Raw genomic sequence first — 26,060 nt, 5'->3', positions numbered from 1 at the left:
AATTTCAACCGACTTTCTTGGTGCTTTCGTTTAAGTGACGGTTAGTAATTTCGCGCAAGTTCTTGCGAGAAAGAGACAGAGAGAGACAGAGAGAGAGAGAGAGAGAGAGAGAGAGCTTGTTTCGATAAAAGAGAAAAATAAAATCTCGCATTTCTCACTTGTAAGTCCTGATGACGGTTATTTCGTTTTTCGAGGGCGGGACGAAGACGATTTACGCGCAGATCTATACATGAATATACGATACGGAAAACGCTTTTTGCTTGAACGCGCGCATTGAAATTTTCCACGATTGCTATGGGAATTCATATTGGGATTTTCTGTATATTTACAGACTCGAGCAATAAATGTCCCGCAACACAAGTCAAGTACGTTAATTTACATCGTGAATTCATATTAAATAACCTTTGGGCTTCTGGCGAGTGTTCAATGAAACGTCGTGATATTTTACAATTTGATTCTGACGGGAATTTATTTCTGAAAGTAATTTCCAACGATATTACATACATACATATATATTGTATATATATATATATTTGACGCGCGCGCGCGCGCTTTTGGCGCGGGAAGGAGAAGAAACGTGATATTTCACAATCTCTCGTATCTAGCGGGCGTTCTTTTTTTCCGCGAGTAATTTCCGTCGTTTTGGCGTGTGCTTGCAGGAAATGCGAGAGCAGTCAAGTTTTCGTCAAGGACCACCACACACACTGTATAGACACTTGCCGTCCTGTTACCATGTGCGGTGAGGTAGTCGTCCCGGAGGACCATCTCGACGTAAGTAATTACCCGATAAGTTCTCCAACCGAGTTAAACGACGCAATAAATATCGGAGCCGGTCAAAGGAGTAGCGTTCGAGAGCGTTGGAGAGACGGGCCGACGATTCGCTCGCAGATAAAATTTGCGAACAAAAATTGTTTGAAACAAAATGCTTGCTTGTTTAAAAATATCTTTTATTTTAATAAAATTTTGAGCAAACGCGCGCGAGCGTAATGGAATTTTATTTTTCACACTTTATATATGTGACGAGGAGATATATAACTATTATTATAATTTCATTACATTTATTCGTTTTACTTTAAGTATTATATAAATTTCTATTATGTGTGTTTACTTTTGCCGTAGAAAATAAATTATAAAAATTTAATTCTGTATATTGATAACTCCATTAGCGATATAACATATATGTAGCGCGTTAAAAACGACGCGTTATTTGCACGAATTGACTTTGCATTTAATTTGGAAATTGCGTCTTGTTGAATTTGGCATCTGATCAAATTAAAACTCGCTGTTTATACATCGCTCGACGCGCCTCGAACAAATTCTGCAATAAAATGATAAAAATTCAGATTTGTTAGTTTTTTTTTTTTTTTTTTTTTTTTAATACATGTACAATATATACTATGGCCGAGCACTTATTTCAATTACTTGGTTCGCGGAATTTTTAATATACGACCTATTGCATGATTCAATCATGCATATTGTACATTCATAAGAGTGTCCTTAATTCAGTGAGCTTATATAATCTCGGGAAATTATAATTTCTAATCAAGCTCAACGCGCCCACATCTTCCGCATTAAATTTAGTCGCGGATAAATTTGTACTGTAAGAAGTATTTCACGTTTTTTTTTTTTTTTCCCGCAAAAACGTTGACAGACTGCGATCGCGCGAGCGTGATATTCTTTTTAACTTTTCGCGCGTACATACATCCGTCGAAATAACAAGGCGACGAATACTCTTCATTCGCGCTTCATCTTGATCGATTACCAGAAACTCGCGCGGAAACGACGAGCCTCGGAAACGAGAGGCGTTAATTGATGAGTGGCTCTGTGAGACGCGGATTGGTGTCGGATAACTTAATAGGAGGCGCGTCATCGCGCTCGTTGTTAACGGTATTTCGCTGACAGCGCGAAATTATTTACCATGTCGCCGAAGATGTCGTCTCGACGGTAATGCGATTCCGCTCTCCGGTTCGTCAGCGTTAATGTTTCCGGATATTCTCCGTAGTTTACGGGGAGGATGCAATCTTCTTTGCAGCACACTTTGCGCTTACCCGATGCCTCATTACGACGGGCGCGAAGTTGTTGTCGCTACGTCATTTCGCGTTGGTGCGCAAAAATTTGTGACGTCGTCGAAATAGAAAGAGACGCGCGTCTTTTTGACCAAACAATAAATTTTGAAATTTATAAACTACTCGAGCGTCTTAGCAACGCGCGCGCGCGCGCGCGTTGCCAATCGCGCTTTTTACATTCTTATCGCACAGGTCTGCAGAACGTGTAACGCGACCGGACACAATTGCGGGGTGGCCGAGGGGAGTAAAGCGGGTCCGGGGATCGACGGAGCTGATTTCGTCTTTTACGTATCCGCCATGCAAACCGAGAGATGTCATAAGGGTTTAACGGTGGCGTACGCCGCTCATTGCCAGCAGGAAGCCGCTTTGGATCGGTAAGTTTGATAAGAGAGAGAGAAATTAATTGCATTAAATTCTCACGGAATTATATAATTTAAGATAAACAAAAAAAAAAAAAAAAACAAAATGTAATGTCGGTCGTGTGATTACGAATTTCGATACAAGGGATGAAAAATGTGTGTTGTTTTGCTATCTTTTTTTTACTATCGAGTGATAAATGAGCGAGTGCGTACAATTTTCGCGATATTTCGCGCGACGTTCGAGAGAACATAATTAATAATGCATTGAATAAGCCGGAGCCGGTGATTGTAACACGCGCAATTCTGCAAGCCGCGTGTATGAACAGAAGGGTGGAACGAAAGCGCAAACACCATCTGGCAGGAGTATATTTCACGAGAACGTCGGATTAAATATTTGACAGGATTTATAAGAGAGATTATTTATGTGTGCAAGAGCGAGCGATTTAACAATGACGAACAAATTACTGACTTTAATTAAAAAGCGAAATATATATATTCCGTTCTGTACTTATGCAGCGAATGAATCCGTTTTAAACGTTGCCAACATCTCTCTCGCTGAAATAATATATTTTACATCGAACTGCTTTAAATTTGTTTTTGTCAAAATAACTTACGATCACACGCGCGCGCGCGCGATGCGCAATTATTATTCCCATTGTGTGTGCGAGAAGAAAATAAAAGTTCACACGTACGACGTAAATGTAATGTTTCTCGTCTTCGGAATCCGAATTTTTTCAGTATAATGGAAAATTTTGCGGAAGCTCGTGATGATTTGACGTTTCTAAACTTTACGACCGCGCGCCGAAACGTGAACGCATATTGAGTAGATTAAATTTGTCTGTCAGGTACATACGTCGGCGCTCACGTCGCACAGACGAGCTCGACTGGTAAATGGCGTTGCGCGAATTTTTATTATTCGCGCGACGTCCGATCGCGTGATAGATCGACGATGTTCGTGCTGCGTCGCGCCGCTCTGCGCCGCTCTCCGCTTACTTATGGAAAAATTCTTAAAATTTATTCGAAACGCGAGAGAAAGAAAAACACACATTTTACCATAAACGCGCGCACCCGGCGTTGTTGTACGCAACTTGTTTTTTTCACATTCGCAATATTGTCCGTGAGAAATAAATATCACAGAGTTAGATTAACCCATTCGAGACGGCGATTTTTTTTCGAACACGGTCCCCAGGAGCGAAATTTTTTTTTTGTTTATATTGTACATTTTTAATAAAAAAAACTTGTTTACTGTGGAAATCACCCAATTCGCTTAAGTGAATTCGCACAAATAAGATGATTGCACACACCGTGTACTGCAGCTCGCTCCTCAGAAAATTTTTATCGCGAGGAGCGGATTGAACACCATGTGTGCAATGTGAGGTAAAATAAAAATACAAAACCAATGACAAATTTTGTTTTTCTATACTTTACAGATACTACACCGAAAAAATTATATTCTTGTAAGTAGAAGATTTTATACTTAAAAAATCTTCTTCAAGATTTTATATATATATATATAGATGATATTCTTCTGAAATTAAAAATATATTCTTTATTTAAGAATATATTCTTAATTTAAGAATATAGTCTTTTTCGCGCGCGATAGTGAGATATATATATGTTTTTCTATAGAGGCTTTTTATATTCTAATCAGTATATATTNTAATCAGTATATATTCTTATCAATATTACTATTTAGAGAATTTTCCTCTTAAAATAAGAAACTCTTCTTGGCGCCTATTTTAGTATAAAATATACTTAAAGTAAGTGGGATATCCTCAAAACAAGAATACAATTTTTTCGGTGTATTAATTAAAAAAAAAAAGTCTTATCTCGACGACTACTTTACTCAGAATAACTGTATAATTATTATTGCACACACGGTTTGCAATCGGTCTCGAATGGGTTAAACCGACGACGAGAAAAGAGAAAAAATAAATAATAAACAAATAAACATTTCTCGTATTTGCGTTATAATTAAAATACATAAAGGGGCGAGAGAGAAGTGCGTGGTGATTTCGTGGCTCGCTGAAGCGAACGAAATTGCTTCCAGGCCGATAGCCGGTCATGCCAACCTGTGCCCGGGAAGCATCAGCACGAAACCGCAGGAGTTGGAAACGTTGCTGAGCACCGTTAAACACGAGATCCTGCACGCTTTGGGATTTTCCGTGAGCCTGTACGCTTTCTACAGGGATGAGAAAGGCGAGCCCAGGACGCCCCGAAGAAGCGATACCGGAAAACCACCTCTTAATGAAAAGTACGTTCACCACCACCCCCCCTCCCCTACCCTCAAGTTGTGTCTTGTACATTTAAGGTTCTCTTATTATATGCACGCGAGAGAAGAGAGAGAACTGAGAGCCCGGCCAAGTGGAATATAATTGTTCGATCATTCGCGGAACGTTCGGGGGGGGGGGGGGGGGAGAAACACCGCGTGCGCTGAAAATAAACGGTTTCTTCTCCTGGTTAACTGGAGAATATATGTACTTTAAATTCGATTGCAAATCGCACGGGCGAAGTTACCTATTCAAGGAATATCTGATACTGTAGTTGGAATACCAAATGTCGCGCACTATCTGCGATCGATTCCCTTTTACGTAGATTTCTGCCAATGTTACGTAGAGAGAGAGAGAGAGAGCTTAAGCCGTTAGCATAACATTACGACTTTAAAGTTAACATTAAGGATTTCTCTCGACTGAAAGCCGCAGATTCCCTCGCAGAGTATTACTACCGGATATATGAGACTGTAAGATTGAGGTTGGAAGATTCTCTTATCTGTTTAATAATCTGATCACTTTGGTCGCACGGGAATGTTTCCATCACTTTAATTCGAAGAGACGATGAGAGAGAAAGAGAGAGAGGGAGAGAGAGACGAAATCTTTGCGTTCATCTTAATCAAACTTATTTTTTTATACAATATTTGATAAAAATGGATACCTCGTTCGCTTAATTCATGATTCTACTTCGCGCTCCGTTTTCTTTTTCTCTCTTTCTCGAAGCAGACGTCCGAATGGTGTCTGTGTGTATCTGCCTTTAAAATTGGAAAATTCCTTGGTATCCGGTTCTCTATTCGAGTCGACGGACCGTAACGAACTGGCTCCCGGCGCGTTGGCAGATGCGAGTTCTTTTCCCTTCTTCACGCGTTTCCCTCCTTCTGTTTCTCCATTCGTCTATTTCTCCATCTACTCTCTTTCTTCGCCGTCTTCTCGTGTTTTTTTTTTTTCACTCGCTCGCGACTCTACTCTCCTCCGCTGCCAAAATAGATCGAGAATCAAATGAATCCTTTCCACTTGGAATCTCGCGGAATTTTTCGCAGCTACGGATCGGACTGTAATAGATTTCGAGAAATGACTCTGGCATTCTCAACAAGTTCTCTTCGAACGCGTATAATTTTCCAATACGTTCTCAAAAAAAAGCGTTCCTCTCTCTCTCTCTCTCTCTCTCTCTCTCTCTCTCTCTCTCTCTCTCTCTCTTTAGAATCCGGTTTCTTCCGCTGATCTCGTGAAAATTATATCGCGTTGATTTTCAGCAAAGGTAGAAATTCTCTTCTTTTTATTTTTTTTTCCTCTTCCCAACCTCTTCTGATAGGGCATCGTTCATCGCGTTTACACAGCGTACGAGGAATTATGAACCCACTCCGGGGGGCAACGCATGCGGAACTTCTTAGACTCTCTCTCTCTCTCTCTCTCTCTTGCGAACTTTTTATCGGCGAGTTCTGACGATTCTTTCCCGACGATTCGTCCCACGACTCAAATTGAGGGGACAGAGATTTTTGTCGGAGATAGCTGCTCGTTTTCTCCCCCCCCCCTCTTCCCCTCCCTTTCTCTTTCTCCACGTTCGTCTTTTTAATTTCCTTTCTCTTTTCGTTTTCCTTCCTCCCACTTCATCCCAACTTTCTCGTTTTTTCCTTCTGCTTGTTCTCGTTTCAGTTGCAGCCGCCGTTCCCGTTTCTCGTTCGTTTCGCTCCGCTTCGCAGACAGCGGCTGCTTCTCCGTTACAAATTCCAACGTTTCCTCGCAACCCTCCCCTCGCCATCCATCTGCTCGTGAACTCGCGCGTTCTCACCCCTAGAGCGTCTGAATATCTCCGGAGATCCTCTTACGTTTAAGGTTTACGCTAATCCGCGGCGATATAGATGGAGAGAGAGAGAGAGGGAGAGAGAGAGAGAGAGAGGAGAGGATCTTTGTAATCTTAGATTTTGAACGAAGGATGTGTAGACTTTGTAACGCGACACGATATCGCATTTAGATACCATCGTGCTCGCGAGATGTGATTCTTCATTTTCTTTTTAGATAAATAATTTTATTGCTGATATATATATATAGCCTTCCACACACTCACCAATGTTTGTTTGTTTTTTTTTTTTAATCATTTTTTGAAGCTTTGAAAAACAGGTTCTTCGAGATTACTAAAATGTTTTTTATGTTTCTAATAAAATTTCTACGTCATTCATTACAATTACAGCTTTTATCATTAATTAGTTATCAATTTACCCTAATGCATCATCGCATTTGTTCTAATTACCCGTTTTGCATACAAATTGCAAATTGTTTATATTATTTAAACATTTTGGATTTGACAATTAAATTGAAATCGTCATTTTGAGAGAGAGAGAGAGAGAGAGAGAGAGTTGCAGCGACAAATTACGGTATGTATAACGACGCACGAGCGATATTATACTTTTGTAGCTCTCTCTGTGATTTGTCGCGAATTAACTCGGAAAAGCTTTTCAATGAGATGTTTGAAAGCCGCTCTCACGGAAGCAAGAAATGAAGTTTCACGAGTTTAAATCCTCCTCGTGTTGCTTTTGTATAATGCGAGATTGGAACTTCTTTTTTTGTTTGTTTGTTTGTTTTTTTTTTTTTTTTTTTATCACCGACAACGTTATATTCGATTTGTCTACTTTGTGTTCTGTATCGCGTTATACACGATATTTCTCCACACACAAGAGCGCTTCCAAAACAATTTATGCATATGAGATACGCTGACGAGCGATTTTGCTCTGACGCTCAAGCGTAATAATATTTTTCACCTCGTGCTCGTTGCCGGCAAAATGGCCATTCGCGAATTCATCCGTCATGTCGGAATAGGGATGGAGGGAGGGGCCCCGCTCGCTGTCGAAAACAGCGTTTCGCCGACGTATCGCATCAATCACTTTATCGGCTAGATGAACGGAGAACGAAAATGCGCATGAGAAGGAGAGATATAGATAAAGAGAAAAAGAGAGAGAGAGAGACAGACAGAGAGATTCGAGTGCAATTATATTTATTTGCCGGTGGCGCGAAGTCAAATCGAGATATTCATATCCGTGTGACGTATGCTAAATACGCAAAAAAAAAAAATAAAAAATAAAAAACACATAATCCACTGTTTCCGGCGGATATAAATGGAGATCGCAGAAAAACAAGCTGAATACACAATCGCGTCAAGAATCTCGATCAAAAACTTTTTTAATGAAACTCGCATGACGGATGTTCAATTATTCCGTAACTTTTTTATTTTTTCCTAAATTAGAAACTCTGTCTATCTCTGTCTCTCTTTTTCTCGACGTAGAATCTCTCTTCCAGATTTATTTTTCGTTACATCCTACTTTTGAGAATATACATATATATAACGCGAATTTATTTCCGAATTCTTTCACAATTCCGAAACGCGCATTTTGCAACTCGCTGTGTGCGCAGCGCCCCGGTGCAACACGCGCGCCGGTGTGTGTCGCACAGCGCGGTGAGGATTATTATAGCACAACGATAGACCCTAGCCCGGTTCAAATCAGCATATGCTAATAACATTCGATACTCGTTTCGGGGACAGGTTACAAACGCACCAGTGGAGCGAGAACACGATCAAAACCGTGGTCAGACCACGCTGGCAAGTGCACGGCGGCTACGTGGAGAGGACCATGCAAATGATAGTCACGCCTCGAGTACGCGCCGAGGTTCAAGCGCACTTCAATTGTCCGGAACTCGAGGGCGCGGAACTGGAAGACCAGGGCGAGGACGGGACGGCGCTCACGCATTGGGAGAAGCGCGTGTTCGAGGTGCGTGAACGCACCCGAAATTCCCTGATTTGGTTTCCCGCACTCGCGCGCATCCATGCGCGCAATTATAATACTCCAGACGAGAATTTATATATCCTTCGGCTCGCGCTGACGCAAACCCGACTCGTCAATTTTGTCAATTTTGATTTGTAGATTCTGAAGATTATGAGGATTTTTTTCTTTTTTTTTTTTTCATATTATATCTTAACACTAGAACTACCAACTCCGTCGAAACGACGGTTTTCAGATTTTGTGCTTCGAAGATGAATGATTTATTGAGAATTCGGTGTTGTGTGTGTGTGTGTGTGTGTGTTTTGATTCAATTATAACTTTTATTTTAAATAAACTAAAGAGCACATTCACCAACTTTTTTTTAAATATTCGTCAAATTGACAGATGTGATAAAACTAAGATGTACATTCAACATCGGTAGTTCTAGATCTGATATAGAATCAAATTTCATATTTTGTTCTCAACCTTGCAAACCATCGCCGAGATTAAGTGATGATTTTTATTTTTGTTACCGAAACGTCACCGAAGTTTTCCGAAAAAATTAAGTCACACAACGCTCGCCCGTATCACAGGATCGGTTTTTTTCTCCGTTTTTTATTCAGAACGAGGCTATGACGGGGACGCACACGCAAAATCCAGTTTACTCGAGGATAACGCTCGCACTCATGGAGGACACCGGTTGGTATAGCGCCAACTACTCGATGGCGCAGGAGTTGGGATGGGGAAAAAATCTGGGATGCAATTTCGCCATGAAGTCCTGCAAGGACTGGATATCATCCAAGACATCCTTGCTGTCGTGAGTTAACTCCCTCTCCCGATGACGTATTTGACAGAGAGCGAATGGTGTCGCGATAAATTGCGTAACGTTTTTTTTTTCTCAGAAGCAAGTCGATACATCCATTTTGCAACAAGGTAAAGCAGGACCCGTTGCAGACCGAGTGCACGGACGATCGCAGTTCGGTTGCTTTGTGCAATCTGGTGAAACATCCCCAACCTTTGCCGAAAAAGTATCAGGTAAAAGGCGCGATGATTCATTCGAAAAGGAGAAAAAAATGCCGGAGAAAAAAAATATATTAATATTTAAAAAATCAAGATAATAAGCGAGAGAGATGTGTCTGCGATTATTAGCCGCGGCCGCTGTAACGTGAATATTCATGGAACGCGAAGAATCTCTCCGGGTTGACGGGTTTCTTCTATTGCAGAACTTTGACTCAATTCCCCACGTAACACCGGGGGAGGAACAATATTACGGCGGGTCGGTATCTCTGGCGGATTACTGTCCTTATATACAGGAATTCACGTGGAGAGCGCGGAATATAGTGGTCAGGGGTTCTCACTGTCTGTACGAGGAGAATAATCCGCGTAAGTCCCGCCGCACGCGCGTCCCGAGGAAGAAAGGCCTCGCCTCTTCTCGGACGTGTGTTATATACGCAAATTCGTTTTTTTTTTTTTTTTATTTTTCAGATCCGGACAAGAATTTCGCGTTGGAGAATTACGGACCTCATTCCAAGTGTTTCGACCACACCAACGACATGTGGGAGGAGAGAACTTGCAAACAAGCGCGACAGTGGCAGCATTGGGGTTCCGGTTGTTATTTGTACAAGTGCGAGGCCAACAGACTGCACATTATTGTGAGTTTTTTTTTTTTTTTTTTTTTTATTTTCAATAAACGCGCGTTGCGACCTATTATAAAAATTCTCACGACACACTCGCGAACTTGTTTTTTTCTTTAGGTCGTGATAAACTTCAACGTTTTTTTTTTTATTTCAATGATAATGGAGAAATATAAAGTTTCTTTCAATATTGAAAAAAATAAAAGAAACCTTTTTTTTTGTTTTGTTCTTTCAGGTCGGCAACTACACTTATACTTGTTACCACGCTGGACAAGAGATTATTATAAGAATTATTCAGAACGGTTGGTTGCACAAAGGCGCGCTAATTTGCCCTCCGTGCCGCGATATTTGCCAGGTACGCGAGAGAGAAAGAAGAAGAAGATATCACGCACAAAAATATTGTTTAAAAAACTGTGGCGCTCTTGGCGCGCGATTAATGCGCAGCGCGTTAATGCAACAACATTAAAATCAATAACGCTGTAATTTCGTTTTTTTCAGGCGGAATTCAAAGCAAAAGGTGTTGAGTGCAAAAAAGGCGACGAGCATCCACCTTCCACATTTTATCACAAAGACTATCTCCACTGCGCGTCCGCGGATAGTCTCGGTCTGAGTACGTCAACGCTTATTACCGCAGTCTTATTTCTCATCGTCAGATGATACGCCGTTTGTTTTAGTTAATGTTCTAGAGTTGTTCAATATCTCTAGATCTGTAGGCAGCACTTATCGACTCACGGTTCATATCTCGGCAGTGAGATTTTCAGTCCGGTCTGAAAATACTTCGTTTCTCTGCGATTTGTCGGGCTTGATGTCGTCGCATTACAAAAACAAAAACAAAACAAAAAAACAAAAAAAAAAAAAGAAAACGTTAATAATATCGTGATGACAATCGTGATTGTGCTTGTTATCGAAACGAGGAATTGGTCAAACTGTCTGAAAACCCAACAATAATTATTGACTAGTTTTCACACATGTTGCGGCGCGCGCGATAAATTCACGATTCGATTTCAACAATTTATGGTGATAACATGACGAGGCATTTTTCGGTGCCAATGTGTTATATATGCTTCCCTGAGCTGGTTATTCATCTTTGCCAACTTGCTGGTTTTATTATTACCGTATACGTTTTCATTACGATAAAAATTCATACACACATAATGCATAATTTTTGTCATTACACGTTGCGCGAAGAAGAAATATTGTTCTAAAAAAAAAACAAAAAAATACTAATAATACAATCTCGCCCGCTCGCGCGATTTAAGATTATTATATTATAGATAATCTAAATAATTAACGTTATTTGACTGATACGTACACACGGACTGCAACCGCTGCCGATATAAAATCCAATATTTACGATTTTAAAAAAGAATGATATATAAATTATACAATAATTGTAGGAATAAGCTTTATTTCTTTCTATATTCGTCTCCAGGAGTTGTATTTGAATTGGGATTACAATAATTAAGTTGTTTACTTGTTTCTAATATTTACAAAAAATTTTACATTCCAGCAAAAGTATAATATATATATATTGGCTGACTTTTTTTAAACAGCCTGTTAGCAAGAAAATTCTTGGCGTATAAGAGTTTATAATGTAAGTTGTGAAATATGCATATCGAACTATATATATATATACATCACATATATGCATAATATGGACAAATGTAAATGAACAAATGTAAACTGAAGCGATTTTCAAAAGTATATTTGATAAGCTAGGATATATCACGAATTATTGATCGTTGCGAATCTGAGTGCGTGTATATTGAATGCGTATAAAATAGAAAAACTAAGTCTTTGTACATATATATACAGTAAAAAAAATCTTCAGTGATGCAAAAGAGCCACAAGACCATCAGCTCTTATTTGCTTTAATACAATGTTAAAATCTTACCAAAAGTAGCGCAGCTATTATATCTTATTTGATTTACGTTAAATATGCATATCTGAATGTGTCAAGGACACAAAAAATCTTGTTTGCATTTTATTATTTAAATCTGACATGTCTGTTTTTGACCGTGTGCAATTTTCTCAAACAGTTATTTTTACCACCGACTTTTTTATGTTTGCTGAAACCACACGATTTCTTGGGTGCTTCACCACGAATAAATAAATTATATATATTAGCGCCGTGATTTGCGTAGATTAACTCGTAAAATAAAATATCTCCGATAATATTATTACTAAATACAGTCCAAATGTAAGTTCATGAGATGTTCATTGTACATATTGAAGTCTGTATATTAATCATAAGATACATTTGTTCTATTTTGTGCAAAAATTTTAATTGAGCAAATTGAACTGATTTTTTGACATTCCAAGACATTTGTTTGAGTTTTCAATAAAGACGTCCTGATTGCTTTCCATTTTTTTTTCCTAACGCGCGAATATTCCAATTTGATAAATATTTGAAAGTTCTTCGTATAAACCACGAGAGCGTTTAATATAATTTTGTACAGAAATCGCATGTATATCTAACACATGTACTATGTACTTTGTAAAAAAAAAAAAAAAAACTTAACAATATCACAGTATTGCGTCCAATACTGAGATGTATATTCGAGAATATTTCTCGTGGATTCCTGTGAATCGTCGGTTTTGCTCGACATGGGAACGAATTTTCATTCGCGCACCAGGGGTAAATAATGTTAATATATATTGGGTGCGATTATAAAATCGAGAAAGTGAGTATGTGAGAAAAAATTTTTTTCAATAACTTCAAGACCCAATTCTAAGATGATATATTTGAAGATATATATAAATAAGTTATGCGTGTTACGAGTGCGTGCTATTCAACTACGTGTATCATACAATATATTCAAAATTTTCAACTGTTACGTTGTGAGATTTTTATGAGAAAGATTATAGGATTCATATAAACACATATTAGAACGTGTGTTTTTGGTCTGTCACTCTGGGTTTTTTTTTGTTCTGTAGCAACAAACTTTGTTGGTTTTGGTAGTTATATATTACACGATTGAAAAAAATATATATTTAAATATTTAAAAATATATTTAAAAATTATATTTAAATATATTTCATATACTTTGTTGCGCGGTTAGAAAAATTGCATACAATTGCAAATGTCTTTTTTCTTTTTTTTTTTTAATTGAAGTATATAAGCTATTAGCGACACATAATATTTACGAATGACTATAAATACATATATATATAATATATCTTTTGTAGAATATATATATAATGTTTCTAATAAAACTATTTTTAAGATATATTGGAAAAAGCTCGCGAATGATTAGATACGAAATTTTTAAGCGCGTTGTCGGTTTTGTGGATTTTTTTGGATTCAAATTGATCGAGTACAAGTTATCGTTTGTTTTTTAATTGTTTTTTTGTTTCAATTCTTGCGACAGAATATTCGCTACAGATTTAATATATATGTGTACATCATCATTTTTTGAGAATGTGCTATCGGTAACGTAATAATTTAACTTTTGAAATAAATTGTGCCATTATATTAAAAAGAAAGAGAATATTTCTCTTGTGAACTAGAGACATAGTTCTACCGAAAATAATTCATTCAGAAAATTGTTAATATCGATATAAGAATGAAAAACTATTAAAAAAAAAATTAAACAAATCTTTGATAGTTGACTAAGACTTAAAATACGTATTTATATATCAGAATATGTTCAAGAAGTGAGATTATTTTTACAGTTATCGAGAGATTGATACGACTATAAAATATATATGTACGTCACGTTGTGCAGGTTTATATTTCAGTTTAACATAATAAGAAATATGATAAACGATAGCTAAGTTTTAGCGTTAATAATATAGTTACACCACGCGCAGATATTGTCGCCAAAAATTGCATTTAATCCTCCTGTTGTGGATTTTATTGACACACGAGACAATATTTTTCTGTAGTTCGTAAAAAAAAACATTGTTGACGTTTACACACTTTTAAAATTCTCTGAAAAAATAATCATTTGATTACGACACATAAAAAGTAACTAAAATCTGAAATACGAGCTTATAGTTGTGAGGGATTAACCGGAAACGTTAAAAATCATATCGTAATAATAAATGAAAGAGCGGCCACAGAGGAGGATTTTTAAAGCTCAATTGTGCGTTTTATCATAGCATTGAGTTTTCAGAGTTTGAAGAACATGCGCAATTTTTAAATCCATATAAAGTGTTTACTGTATAAAATTACACGCACTTTGAAGTATATTTTAATGTAACTGCAAACTCTGCGCTACACATCACAGATAATAAAAATAGTTAAGCCACTTTTTTGCATCGCAGCACATTACAAGGTGCTCACTACCTCGGCTACATTAAGCAATTTCTGTATTTTATTGCAAAAGGGGTATATAAGAGAAATGTATTGTAATATGAAACTCTCTCTCTTCTGGTATTTTGTTTTTGTGAATAAAACAAAATTATGTATACAAAGTAATAAACAATTAAAAAAAAAAAATTTAGAATACAAACGCGTCGTTTTTTTTAGGGGGGGAAGGGAGTTTTGTTGAAAATTCTTTCTCAAATTATAAAATATGTATATGTGTATTTTTTTTAGAACAAAAGAATGTTATGCGCGTGTGTGTTTCTCGTAAGAAATAAAGTACAAGGATATTTTCTTCTTGTACGAATTGATTATTTATTGACAAACATACGCCATGTTATGATTATATACATTATTTCGCAGTACAGTCGTTCGCAATCGTCGTCTGCAATAATATGAAATACTGCTGTTGTATCGAACGTTTAATAAAAACTTTTTCACAAGAAACTATTTGCTAAACTACATTTAACAAGAATTTGTATTTTTTTAATAACAAGGATTCTTATCTGGCAACAAAACAGTTTGTTTGAAGCTTTGTTTAAAAGTCAATTATAACTAGTCAATAATTTAAAAATTAGGCATTTTCTTGTATATTCGAAACTTCACTCACGTTAGAATCGACGCGATAATTAACTTACCGACCGACCTGCGATCGATTTTTTCGTTCGATTTTACTGCTAACAACTCTTTTTTTTTTTTTTTTTTTTTTTAAATATGGAAAACAATACATAGCAGGTAAATAGAATTTTACTGCAATGTACACAGGGCTAGTCTTGCTCTTTGTACGATTTACAATACATATACACATATCTCCTGTGCGTTCTCGTCTCTTGTCGTTTACTTGCACACACTTGGAAATTTCCATTAGATGTTCATCAGACGTCATATAGTATATTATGGGCGTCCATTAGACGTCTAATGGACGTTACGCTTGTGTCGCACTATACACGCAAACAATTGATTACTCTGTCGCTTGTGTGTAGTTTTCTCAAATAATGATAATTATCTAAAGCCTCCTTTTTTTTTTTTTTTTTTTTAAGTAATTATCATTACTGCTCATTAAACCGACGCGGAGAGAGCCCCGTTTGCCGCGATAAATTTATTCACAGAACATTAATTCAATACATACTCGTCTAGAAACACAATTGGGAATTTCAAGTTCGCGATGATTTACGACGCCAACAATATAATCCCTGGTCTAACAATATGATTCGCGAAATACAAAATGCAGCTATTGTATACTTAAATTAATTACGGCGCGCGTTTCAATTCCTATAGTTTACTCTGCAAAATGAATGAGCCGAATTAAATCGACTGACGCATGCGACCGATTTGCAGAGTTGTTTTTACACAATATTTTCTTCCTCCCTTTCTCGATTAACGATCTCTGTGTCGATTTACAAAAGGTACCCCCGATTAAGGCATTCGTTCGGTTGGTGATTATTAAAAGTCTCATTGTTTACCCAAATAATCTAACTAGTCGCCGTTTATTTGCAAGTTAGCTAGTTAGTAATTATCTTATCTAAAAATTCTATCTATATACGCGTAAGTCGGTATTATTATTCTTATTACATGTATATATATATATATGTATATGTCGAATTGTTGAATACAAAAATCTCGATTCGCGTATTCGATTCGATACGAAGTAGCGCGAATATCGTCGCGGACACTGTCTCGTGTCGATGGTAAATCGTTTGCAGGCAGTGTTTCATTTTTTTTTTTTTTTTTTTACTGTCCTTTCTTCAATCTATTCTTCTCTTCACAAATTTTCTCGCTACGTGTCTAGGAATTGTTTTCAATTTTTTTTTTGCCTTGTGACGCTATTAGTTCTACTCTTTATCACGTTGAACAATTTCGAATGAACAATTCTCTCTCTTGCGTAACACACGAGTCATTTGTTTGCGTTTGTAACACTACAAGAACTTATCTCTTTGCGCGCGCGCGCGTGTGTGTGCGTGCCTGTGAGATTTCTGTATATAGCTACGTACCTAGAGCAGTAATTAATCTCATTTTGGGCATTAACAGTTTGCATACTTGATGCAAGATAGATAAGATCTTTTTGAAAAAAAACAGCACAAATATAAAGAAAGAGAGATTATAAATTTCCTAGAAAAAACTATTTCAATGAAATAGTTTTGCAACGTGCGTAAGATATCGCGCCGCATTTGGAAGCTTTAAAATAAGTATCTTTTTTTTTAAGAATATTTTTTTACGGTTTATCAATATTATTAACATTATTATTTCTTATACTCTCGCGTCAGAATAAGAAAACATAATATATTTGAAAGGATAAAACACGCCATTGCTTTCGCGTGTGCAAATAATATATATATATATACATTAATCAGTTGAATATATATATGTATATATATATATATATTCTGATTATACTTTTCCTCACATATGCAAATACATAAGAGGTACTTCGGATAAGCAGCCTCTTGAGATTTCAAACGTAAGCTGGATATTAGACTTTCGTGGCAAAAGCTTCAGAGAGCTCTGTATTGCCATCTTGAGGTACGCTTCGTTATCGACAACCTTGAAAGCCGCAACTAATGATTTATCAGCTGGTATACGGATAATAAATATATGTATATACACCGTCGAATGAAATATTACAGTGAATTTTATAGTTTCACGCAAATGCTCATACAGCAGCGTTTAGTTTTACATAAAATTCGTCGCCAAATGGGTTTCTTAATGCTTAAAACTTTCGGAAAACTGTAATTCTTACCACTTATATAGACCTAGCTAGCACGTAGTACTCTCTCGAAGAACTTAAACATTTTGAAACGCAAAACAAACTTGTTTTTGAACATAAATGGTAATTTGCATTTAAATTCCGTTTATTTAACTTCAAGAAAGAGAGAGAGAGAGAGAGGGAGAGAAAGAGAGAAGATATTTAGAGGAGAAACAAACGGGTTATAAATTTTCGAAGAAAAATTTTTGACAAGACAAAAGCCGCACAGAGTAGAATTTTTTTTAAAAGCAAATCCTTTCATAATCAGAGAAGAGTGTTTGTGTCGTTACGCGTTGCGAAAGTGTAATTATATTTCGCGCGAATCTCATTTATTAATTATAGTCGCGACGTTGAATTTTATTTCAATTGATTTGAAAAACGTGTTGCGTATGAGAGACTCGGCGTTGTCGACCTCATTAGCAGTTCCATCTTCGATCGTCTCGGCATCTTCTCTCTCAACTCAGAAAAGCCTACGTGTCGGTGGAAGGTAATTTCTTCTTACCGTATACAAGAAGATTCTATTCCCCCACCAACACAACATTACGCCGCAAACATGTACAGCATCGATTCCGTGTTTCTCTCGTTTAAAGCAGAAATGTCATTGCCGTTTCTCGGATATAGTTCGATGAATCTTTCGATATATAACACAGTTCAATGTAATTTTTTTCTTAATATAATTTATTTCTATCTATAAATTACGCGGTGAAAAATTTTTCTTCAATTCTATACGCTTGCACAAGTCTGACGTAAAAACAAACAAGCAAATCTCTAGATATACACGCTCGTTATTATTTTAACAAATGTGAAAGAAATAATAATAATTGATAATTCGTGCTCTTGTTGCGATTAAATGTTGCATTACTCCGCCTACCATTTATGCAAATAAATTTGCAATATGATTATATTGCGTTTGTTTAACATTTTCGGCAAATACGTTTTGTTTAATGCTGCCGAATAATAATTCGAAGAAAGCCCGAAAAATATGTAGAATAAATAGAATAAATTTTTGCGATAATTGATGAAAGCAACGCTTTTATCTGTGGCAATTTGTTGCGGTATAAAATTCTGCGATATTAAAAGGACGATTCCCCCCATTTCTTGTGCGTGTCTCTCCGTCGGGTTTTCTATATGAATTACGTGTGCACTACTATTTTACGGATATATAACAAGTTATACGCCTCACGGCGCAATGAGCTCCTTATTATTGAGCAACCAATCGTCAAAATCGCGCGTTGAGATTTTTTTTTATTTTTTTTTTTTTTCGTCACGCAATTTTCAATCGCAATTTTCTCCTTACAGCGTGAGTGTGTCGCGCTAAACATTTTACATCGTTCTCAATTAAATTTCTTAACAAATTGCATCTTTCAAGACAACAAAAGAGATCAAAGAATTTCCGCGAGAATAAATCTGTATTGTATAAATTTTCGGTATCTTTACTTTAAAGTGCGCTTTAATGTAATAAAGCGCGAGAAGTTTAAAGTTCGAGGAAGAAGCAATTTTATGGTCGAGCGCACTTGGTGCAACGGTGACTCACTCACGCGTTAATAATCAATCGTGGAAAACGAAGCGTGGACGCATAGTCGCGTGAATGACGTTAATACTCGCAAGAGGTCCTTTTCTCGCCGTGATTAAACGTCTCTCTCTCTGTACATCGTCGAGAAAACGGCGCGATTAGTATCCCCCCCCGGCGTTGACGCCGTAATTAATTTCTGCAATCGATCCTGTCGCGCGACACGCGGGAAGAAGCTAATCGCGGTATGTTGTACGACGCGCGTTTACGAGCGGGTGGAATCCGCGCGCGATCAAGATATGCTACTCTCCCGCGTATCCCACTCTGCGGGAGATCAGGACGCGGAAGATTTCAGGGGTGGAAATATAAACCCGCGATCGCACGTATATACATATATATATATATATGTACGCGCGGGGACGCACGCGATTTCATCGCGTTTCCAGATTCCGAATAAGATCCGGCAGACTCTTGAAGCGCGCGTACTCGAACCCACGACCACGTTCATTGTTCTCCTCCTCCTCCTCCCGCCGCATCCCTCGTGCCAGCGAGGGTGCGACGTCGTCCTCACGACGACGGTGTTGTCCACGGAAGAGTTGAAGCCGGCTTGCCGCCACGCTGTACTAACTGGCGTTGTCTGGAGATCCGAAATCCGTCTGCGTGGCGGCATCTCTGGCTAAAATGTCCCGTCCAAGAACGCAATTGTCATTAGCAATTAAAACGAGACGTTAAAAACGTATGTAAAAAAAATTAAAAATCAAAAGTACAAAGAACGAAGATATTTAATATTGATTAAACAAAACCGTGTTTGCAAATTTACAAAGAGCGAGAAATGGAAACGCGTAAAGTTAAAATTCAAGAAGTAAATTTATATCTTTATTCGGTAGATGAAATTACTCGCGTAACAGAGTTTTTATACCTCTTTTTTATAGAAGGCTTTAAAAAGTCTGTTTTTTTTTTTAACTAGAAATTTTGTTAGAATAAAAAAAACCCAGTAAAAATCTTTGCAGCAAGGCACGAGATGCGCGTTTATATACAAGGATATTTTGTGTACCGTATAGAGTTATAAAAAAAAAAAAAAAAAAAGTACAACGGAATTGAATTACGGAGGACGTACCTTTCTCGTTGCGTTTGCGTATATTTTTATAGAATGTTATTTAATTATTCCTCCGCAGAGATTCCTTGTAAAACTTTCAAAGAACGCGCACTGCTGCCTTTTTAATATTCAATATTAAATATATCTTCGTCTACCGGATGTTAGCGTATCTTTGCGAATTTTTTTATACACATTAACGAAATTACAAATCATCGTTGCGTTTCCATGTGTGCAAATATTAATTTAGTCAGAAACCTTTAAATGTTCATATTTTATTTGCGCACGCGAATTAAGAGAATATTATTATTTATGTACAAGTATTAAAATTATATTTAATGCATCAATAACAGTTTTAATTAATATGAAATAACATTTAAAGCGCAAATTATAATCAAACGCTCTGTCATTAAATTTTAACATGATGTTAACAATATGGATCTTACACAATGTAGAGAGAAAACAATGTTTCTCTCCGACGATGAATAATAGAACAGAGGCATACGTATTTGGGCGTAGACGCACCTCACGTGGGCGCGACTTCACTGTGTGTCACGTGTCCAGTCTCCCAAGGGAGCGGCGGCGGCGTATTCGCCAGAGATAATGAGGAACAACGCGCCATTGAGCATCGTTCCATTGAGCAACGCTCCAGACCTGAAATGAAAGATCAATTCGAACGGCGGAATAAGATCCGCGCTGTTTAACGACCAAATTCGCGCGCTACGTGCGCGCTACGTTCGCGAGTATAAATATTAATTACCTTTGCACCGCGCGCGAGCAAAATACCGTTTACATCGCATTTCAACAATAGATCCGAAAACGAGAGACACCAGCTACGAGAGTTAAATTTGGTTTTTGTACCTCTCGATTTTCCCGCGTTCCCGCGATCGCACCCGATAATAAAACCACGCGACACGTTTATAAAATACGAATATACTTTTTTGCGAGAGAGAATAAAATTTTCAGCAAAATTTTCGCGTTTATTCCGTTCGCGTTTTAAGAAACGAGTTCTGTATCTGATATCACGTGCGCGCTTCCACACAAGTGAAATTAAAAACACAACTGTCGAGATCGCGACAGGCGGAGTTGCACCAAAAATATTTAATTTTTGAATTCCGAAAAATTTTCTGATTTCCTTCTGAATTTTCTGATTTCAGTTTTAACAATTTAACATAATAATAAAATATTAATTAATTATCTAGTTAAGTATTATTAATTGTTAGTATTAATTACTTATAAGTGAGAAAGTTGTGTGTTTGACGTTAGATTATTTCAAGTTTATGTATATATAAAAAAAAAACATTATTTGCCAATAATTTTTTTGTTGAATTTAGTTGAATAAATAATCAATGATTTTTTTTTTCTAAAACCCTTGTGAAAAATTAAAAAGAAAAAAAAACAAAGTTAATAAACACACGCTCTCTCTACAACTTTCGAGGTAATCTGATATTTTGTAAAATTTAACGATCAATAAATTTGCACAGAGCGAAACGCGTGTCGCAGCACAGTGTCAACAGTCGCTAAAAGTTCGATGTGCGCGTTTCTTCATAGTTCGCATTTGCGTGTGAGCGATGACACTAATTATCAGCGGCAATTACTTTAAATCCTCCACTTATAGATGTTACACCGAACGCGCGCGCGAGTACGCATTTATTGCCGATAATGGATCGTCGTCGAAAGATCAATTTTCCCCGGGTTTTCATTTACGCAAAACACTGATTATGTTAATCCCGACGTTTTTGCTGTGATATCATCGATGTAAAAGCGACGGGAATAAATTCCGTTGCAATTAACGCGATTGATCGATCCGACGATATAATCCATCGTCATATATCACATTCTAATTTAATAACTTTATAAGCAATTTTGTGCTCTAATGGCCCGAACTATTAGTTCGATCTATTCGAAATTTCGTAGAAATATTGAAAATAAAAAAACTCTCGATCGCGCGCGTGAGATTTTTCACTCATTCGAAGTGATACGCCGCGCTTATATGTTCGCGCTTGTTCCGGTTCTAACGCGATACGACGTGTTTTCTTCCTCCTCCGCATACCTGATAAACCGAGCGACGGTGCGACGTCCATCCCGGCGATGCTGCACACGTCCAGACCGCCGGTGCTGGTCGCGCAGCAGTGCTGCTTCGCTCCCAGTGGCTTAGATCTGCAAAGAATCTGCATATAAAAAGGAAATTAAAAATTTATCCCCCAATCATCAATCGTGACAAGCGTATATATATATACGCGGCGCCGACGCGGCGAAAGAATAAACGTGCGCAAACCTGCGAACAATAAATCAATCACTATATAGGCAGATTTTTTTTTATTACAAGTTGTTTTATCGAACACCTCCGCGAGATAAACTCGAAATATATTTGCTCGTGAGCAAGCGGCGATGATAAATAATCGCGACATTATCTCACGCGGTTTTCCCCCGCGACGATCGAGATACCACGGTCGTGTCGCGATGTTTCGTTACGCGCATGCGCCCGTTTATCATATATCAATGTAAAATAGTTTCTAATTGCGTGCTATATGCGCATGTTGCCGCGGGCGTAAACTTCTCGCAATTACACCTGCTTCGAAACGGAATACTTGAAACGCGACGGCGGTCCTCGAGGGGAATAGAGAGAGCATTTCGCCTGATATACATTTGTGCATATTCACTTATTACGAAGATACCGCGTTACACCGCAATATAACGAAACAATATGCGTCGTCGTTTAGTTGGGGAATTCATCACGGCAGCGAATCCCAAAGCTTTGAGCTTTGTTTATTTATTTATTTTTTTTTTAGATAATTTAGATCTTGTTTTCGTAAATTTTCGCGTTGAAAACAATTTGTTCCATGTGCAAGAATGTTTTTGCACTGAATAAATAATATTTGTATTTATGTGTACGTTTGCTTTTTTATATTTCAAAACATATCTTTGCCGTAAATTTCTTTCTTACGAAAACAAGTTTTTTTTTTTACGCGCATCATGAAATTGAAATTAAATTTTGCTTAGATTTTTTTATATGTTTATAAAAAAAAAAAAAACTCATGTTTGCGTGATTTTAATTAATGACTTTCGGCAAATTTAGATTACTTTTCTCGGAACTAAAATTTTAATGAGAGAGAAAAAGAGAAGTTTAAGAGAACACTCGTAACGAACCCGATACCAACACAAGTACGCGAAAATTAATTGACGTCCGCAAAAAAATCTAAACAAAATTTAATTGCCACCGAAAAATCGCACAACTTCCCCATCGCGCGCTCGTAATATCGTCCATCGACTTCTATTTATCGCGGGAATGATTATATCACGTGTGTGTAATCTGCGTGAAACGCGGCGGCTTTTTGCTTCAAACGAATGCGAATTCGTTTGTCGACGATCAATCGAATCGCGGCGCCCGCGTTGTAAAGGAATATCAAATACGAGGGTTGTACGAGGTCCCGTTTTAAACCGTGCGCGCCCGCGCGTGTTCGGGAACGAGTGCGCACGAGACAGAGAGGAAAAGCGCGTTTTGTGCGCGGGGCGATTAAAGATTTACTACACGCCGACGAGCTTTTCGAAATTCATGGCCTGTAAAGTCGAAGAGGCAAGATCTATGTAACCGCGGTCACCGACGTACGGCGAGTTTCTCTCTCTCTCTCTCTCTCGTTCCCGCTGAATCCGAAACGGGAAGAACTCACCGGGAAGAAGAAGGTACCGACATCGCGCCGAGAGAGAGAGAGCCCCGTCCGAGCATCGGGTGCAGGCGCTGCGTAACGCGTTTTGCACAAGAATAAATCTTGTTTTCCCGCCGACTCTTCTGTCGCGTCCCATGTTTTCCCGCGGGAGTACACCGCGTTAAGTCGTTCGTCTTCGTTTCGTTCGGCGACGCGAAAAAGCCGCGCCCGTCCTCGTTCGGTAAAATTTACCGATTCCGTTGCATCGTCGGGGGGGAGGGCCGTCGCGATTGACTTCGCGAAATAAAAGGAGGGGAGCGGAGAAAGGGAAGGGGAAAATGCGGATATAACAAATTTAACGGAACAAGCAAAATTGAGCAAAACTGGAGAAAGGGGAAGAACAAGCGGAAAAACCGAAGGAAAGTCTCGCGCCTTTGCCTTCGCGAACCTTCTCGCGAATCTTTCCGATCGGTTAAATTTCCTGGTTTACGCACAAACGGTACGGAGAAAATTATATTCTGTTCTTTTTACCTGCGAGCGCACTTAAAATATTTTAAAATAATTTGAGAATTTTTTACGCGCGCAATTAATTTCACAGTTTACTCGGCGCGCGTAATACGAAAATGTTTGTGCGTAGGTATTTCTCCAAAAAAAAAAAATTACACTCGGTGCTTTTTAAAATTTGCTTTATAAAAATTCGGATCTCTTTCATTGCGCTAGTTAAGAGAGAACAAAAAATGTATTTCTCAGTTGCCAAGTGCCAGTCCGTCGGACTGGCTTTTAAAGCGGACGTTTGAAAATACGCGCGCGCGCGCACACACACTCGCTCGTAACGAGATTTACGCGAAGTGCTCACACGTGTAACAAAGTGTTACCCATAATGGGCCCGATGTGTAATTCGTAAAAGCCCGGACAAGTTGGACTTTGAGATAAGCGCGAAAAGAAATGCGCGAACGAATGCTATTTGTCCGTTTCGAAATGTTGCCCTCTATTCGTCAGGAAACGAATTTTACGGTAACGCGCACACTATCAACCAAGAGCGAAATGCTTTAATTTCAAACCACCGGCGAGACTCTTTGCTCTTTGTTACGATCTGTAAAATTTATACGGAACAAGTTTTCGCGAATAATTGTAACATTTATTTTATATAATTGTTTTTAAACTTTTTACACACGCGGCCTATTTTTGCAATTTATATAATTGCGCACCTCTTAAAACACGAACAAAGTTTTAATTATTATGACCGACATTATTCGCGAAATAAATTCGTCATGGTCGTAAATGGTCATTTTGGAACGTAAAACGTGAACGTATATATATATATACCTTAGTGTAAAGAAGTTCCCTCGAGATTCGGCGGAAATGATTGTTGAACAGCCAGTAGAGGAAGGGATTCCAGAAGCTGTTGGAGAGCGCGAGCCACGTGGCCAGGAAGTCGAGGAACGGCGGCGGCTTGCTTCCGGTGCAGGCTGCAACGACTTCCTGGATCGTCCACGGCGTGACCATGACGATGAAACCAAAACTCATCGCGGCCATTGTGCGCGAGGCCGAGGTCGACAATTGTATCTCGTGAGCGACGAGCTGAAACGTGCGAGACGTCGTACGTAGAATAAAATCCTCGTTCCGCGCGTCGCGCGGTTCAAATAACAATCGCGCGATAAACGTCCGTTCTTCTTCTCTTATTTATACAGCGGGGGAAAGAGAATTTTTGATTTTTTAAGTAGGTAAAAAACAAAAGAACGCGCGCGCAAGAGAAATGGTCGTAAGAATAAACAGCGTAGAAAACATTTGAAATACGTTTCCAACTTTTCACACGTGTTCTTTTCAGACCTTGACTTTCGCGTTGTCTGCAAAAGCAAAGTATTTTGCATTCGTCGGAGTTGGACGTCCGTATAAAAGTCCGATAAAACACCGTAATTTCGTATCATCTCGCGCGACAATGTTAAAGTACGCGGGGAGTTGCGATGAGACGACGTAGACGACTATATACATATAACGAATTCATTTTTAATAGCATACCGACGTTTTCATTCTTCATTAAGAGTTCTTCTCTCAGAAGGGAGACGGAGTTGGGGAACTCCTCATCTTCTTAATAACTTTTTCGACTGATGAATTTTTGAGCAGAGAAAGTTGAAGCTTTCCGAGCGTCGGAACTGCCATCGGGCTTTCGGAGTTCAACGCTTATATTTAATTACACACAACGTTATATATACCCCCGTTTATAAACCGTGAGCGAAATTTGAATGAAAGATTAAAACAAGGCTGTTTTCTCATCCCACTCTCGTTTCAAGTGACACACATATAGAAAAGAAAATTTAACTTTTGAATTCCACTTTCCCCAACGTTTTCTAATATCATTATGACTTCGAGGATAATCTCATTTAGGGAGAGAGGACTCAAAGTCTCTCCCCCGTCTCTCTCTCTAAAGAAGATTTTTAAATACGCGCCGTGTATTTTAAATATATACACCGAAAAAATTGTATTCTTGTTTTGAGGAGATATTCCACTTACTTTAAGTATATTTTATACTAAAATAGGCGCCAAGAAGAGTTTCTTATTTTAAGAGGAAAATCNTCAAAATAGTAATATTGATAAGAATATATACTGATTAGAATATAAAAAGCCTCTATAGAAAAACATATATATCTCACTATCGAAAAAGACTATATTCTTAAAT

The 26,060-nt window shown here is 38.1% G+C and overlaps 2 protein-coding genes across 3 annotated transcripts in view; one reads left to right on the top strand and one right to left on the bottom strand.

The window, feature by feature from the left end:
* The window catches only part of LOC109859166 (leishmanolysin-like peptidase), a 62,846-nt gene extending 51,552 nt beyond the window's left edge, over positions 1-11,294 (top strand). Inside the window, exons 3-12 of the mRNA XM_020437154.1 lie at positions 660-771; positions 2,259-2,440; positions 4,476-4,679; positions 8,231-8,456; positions 9,071-9,264; positions 9,350-9,482; positions 9,671-9,830; positions 9,933-10,099; positions 10,317-10,436; positions 10,580-11,294. Coding sequence (XP_020292743.1) covers positions 660-771; positions 2,259-2,440; positions 4,476-4,679; positions 8,231-8,456; positions 9,071-9,264; positions 9,350-9,482; positions 9,671-9,830; positions 9,933-10,099; positions 10,317-10,436; positions 10,580-10,738 — 1,657 coding nt within the window. The 3' untranslated portion in view covers positions 10,739-11,294. The remainder of the gene's footprint in view (positions 1-659; positions 772-2,258; positions 2,441-4,475; positions 4,680-8,230; positions 8,457-9,070; positions 9,265-9,349; positions 9,483-9,670; positions 9,831-9,932; positions 10,100-10,316; positions 10,437-10,579) is intronic.
* Positions 11,295-16,717: 5,423 nt separating this feature from the next.
* The window catches only part of LOC109859170 (trace amine-associated receptor 1), a 61,352-nt gene continuing 52,009 nt past the window's right edge, over positions 16,718-26,060 (bottom strand). The window contains exons 8-11 of one of the 2 annotated variants that reach the window (XM_020437167.1): positions 24,710-24,964; positions 21,790-21,907; positions 20,262-20,390; positions 16,718-19,319 (exon numbers count right to left, since the gene is read on the bottom strand). In XM_020437167.1, coding sequence (XP_020292756.1) covers positions 20,263-20,390; positions 21,790-21,907; positions 24,710-24,964 — 501 coding nt within the window. In that variant the 3' untranslated portion in view covers positions 16,718-19,319; position 20,262. Of the gene's footprint in view, positions 19,320-20,197; positions 20,391-21,789; positions 21,908-24,709; positions 24,965-26,060 lie in introns of those variants that run through there. The other variant, XM_020437168.1, reaches the window with a different exon arrangement.

This window comes from Pseudomyrmex gracilis, unplaced genomic scaffold (assembly GCF_002006095.1).
Source record: "Pseudomyrmex gracilis isolate BER0280 unplaced genomic scaffold, ASM200609v1 scaffold_244, whole genome shotgun sequence".
Taxonomy (NCBI): Eukaryota; Metazoa; Arthropoda; class Insecta; order Hymenoptera; family Formicidae; genus Pseudomyrmex; species Pseudomyrmex gracilis.
This window is presented reverse-complemented; position numbering and strand designations above follow the sequence as displayed.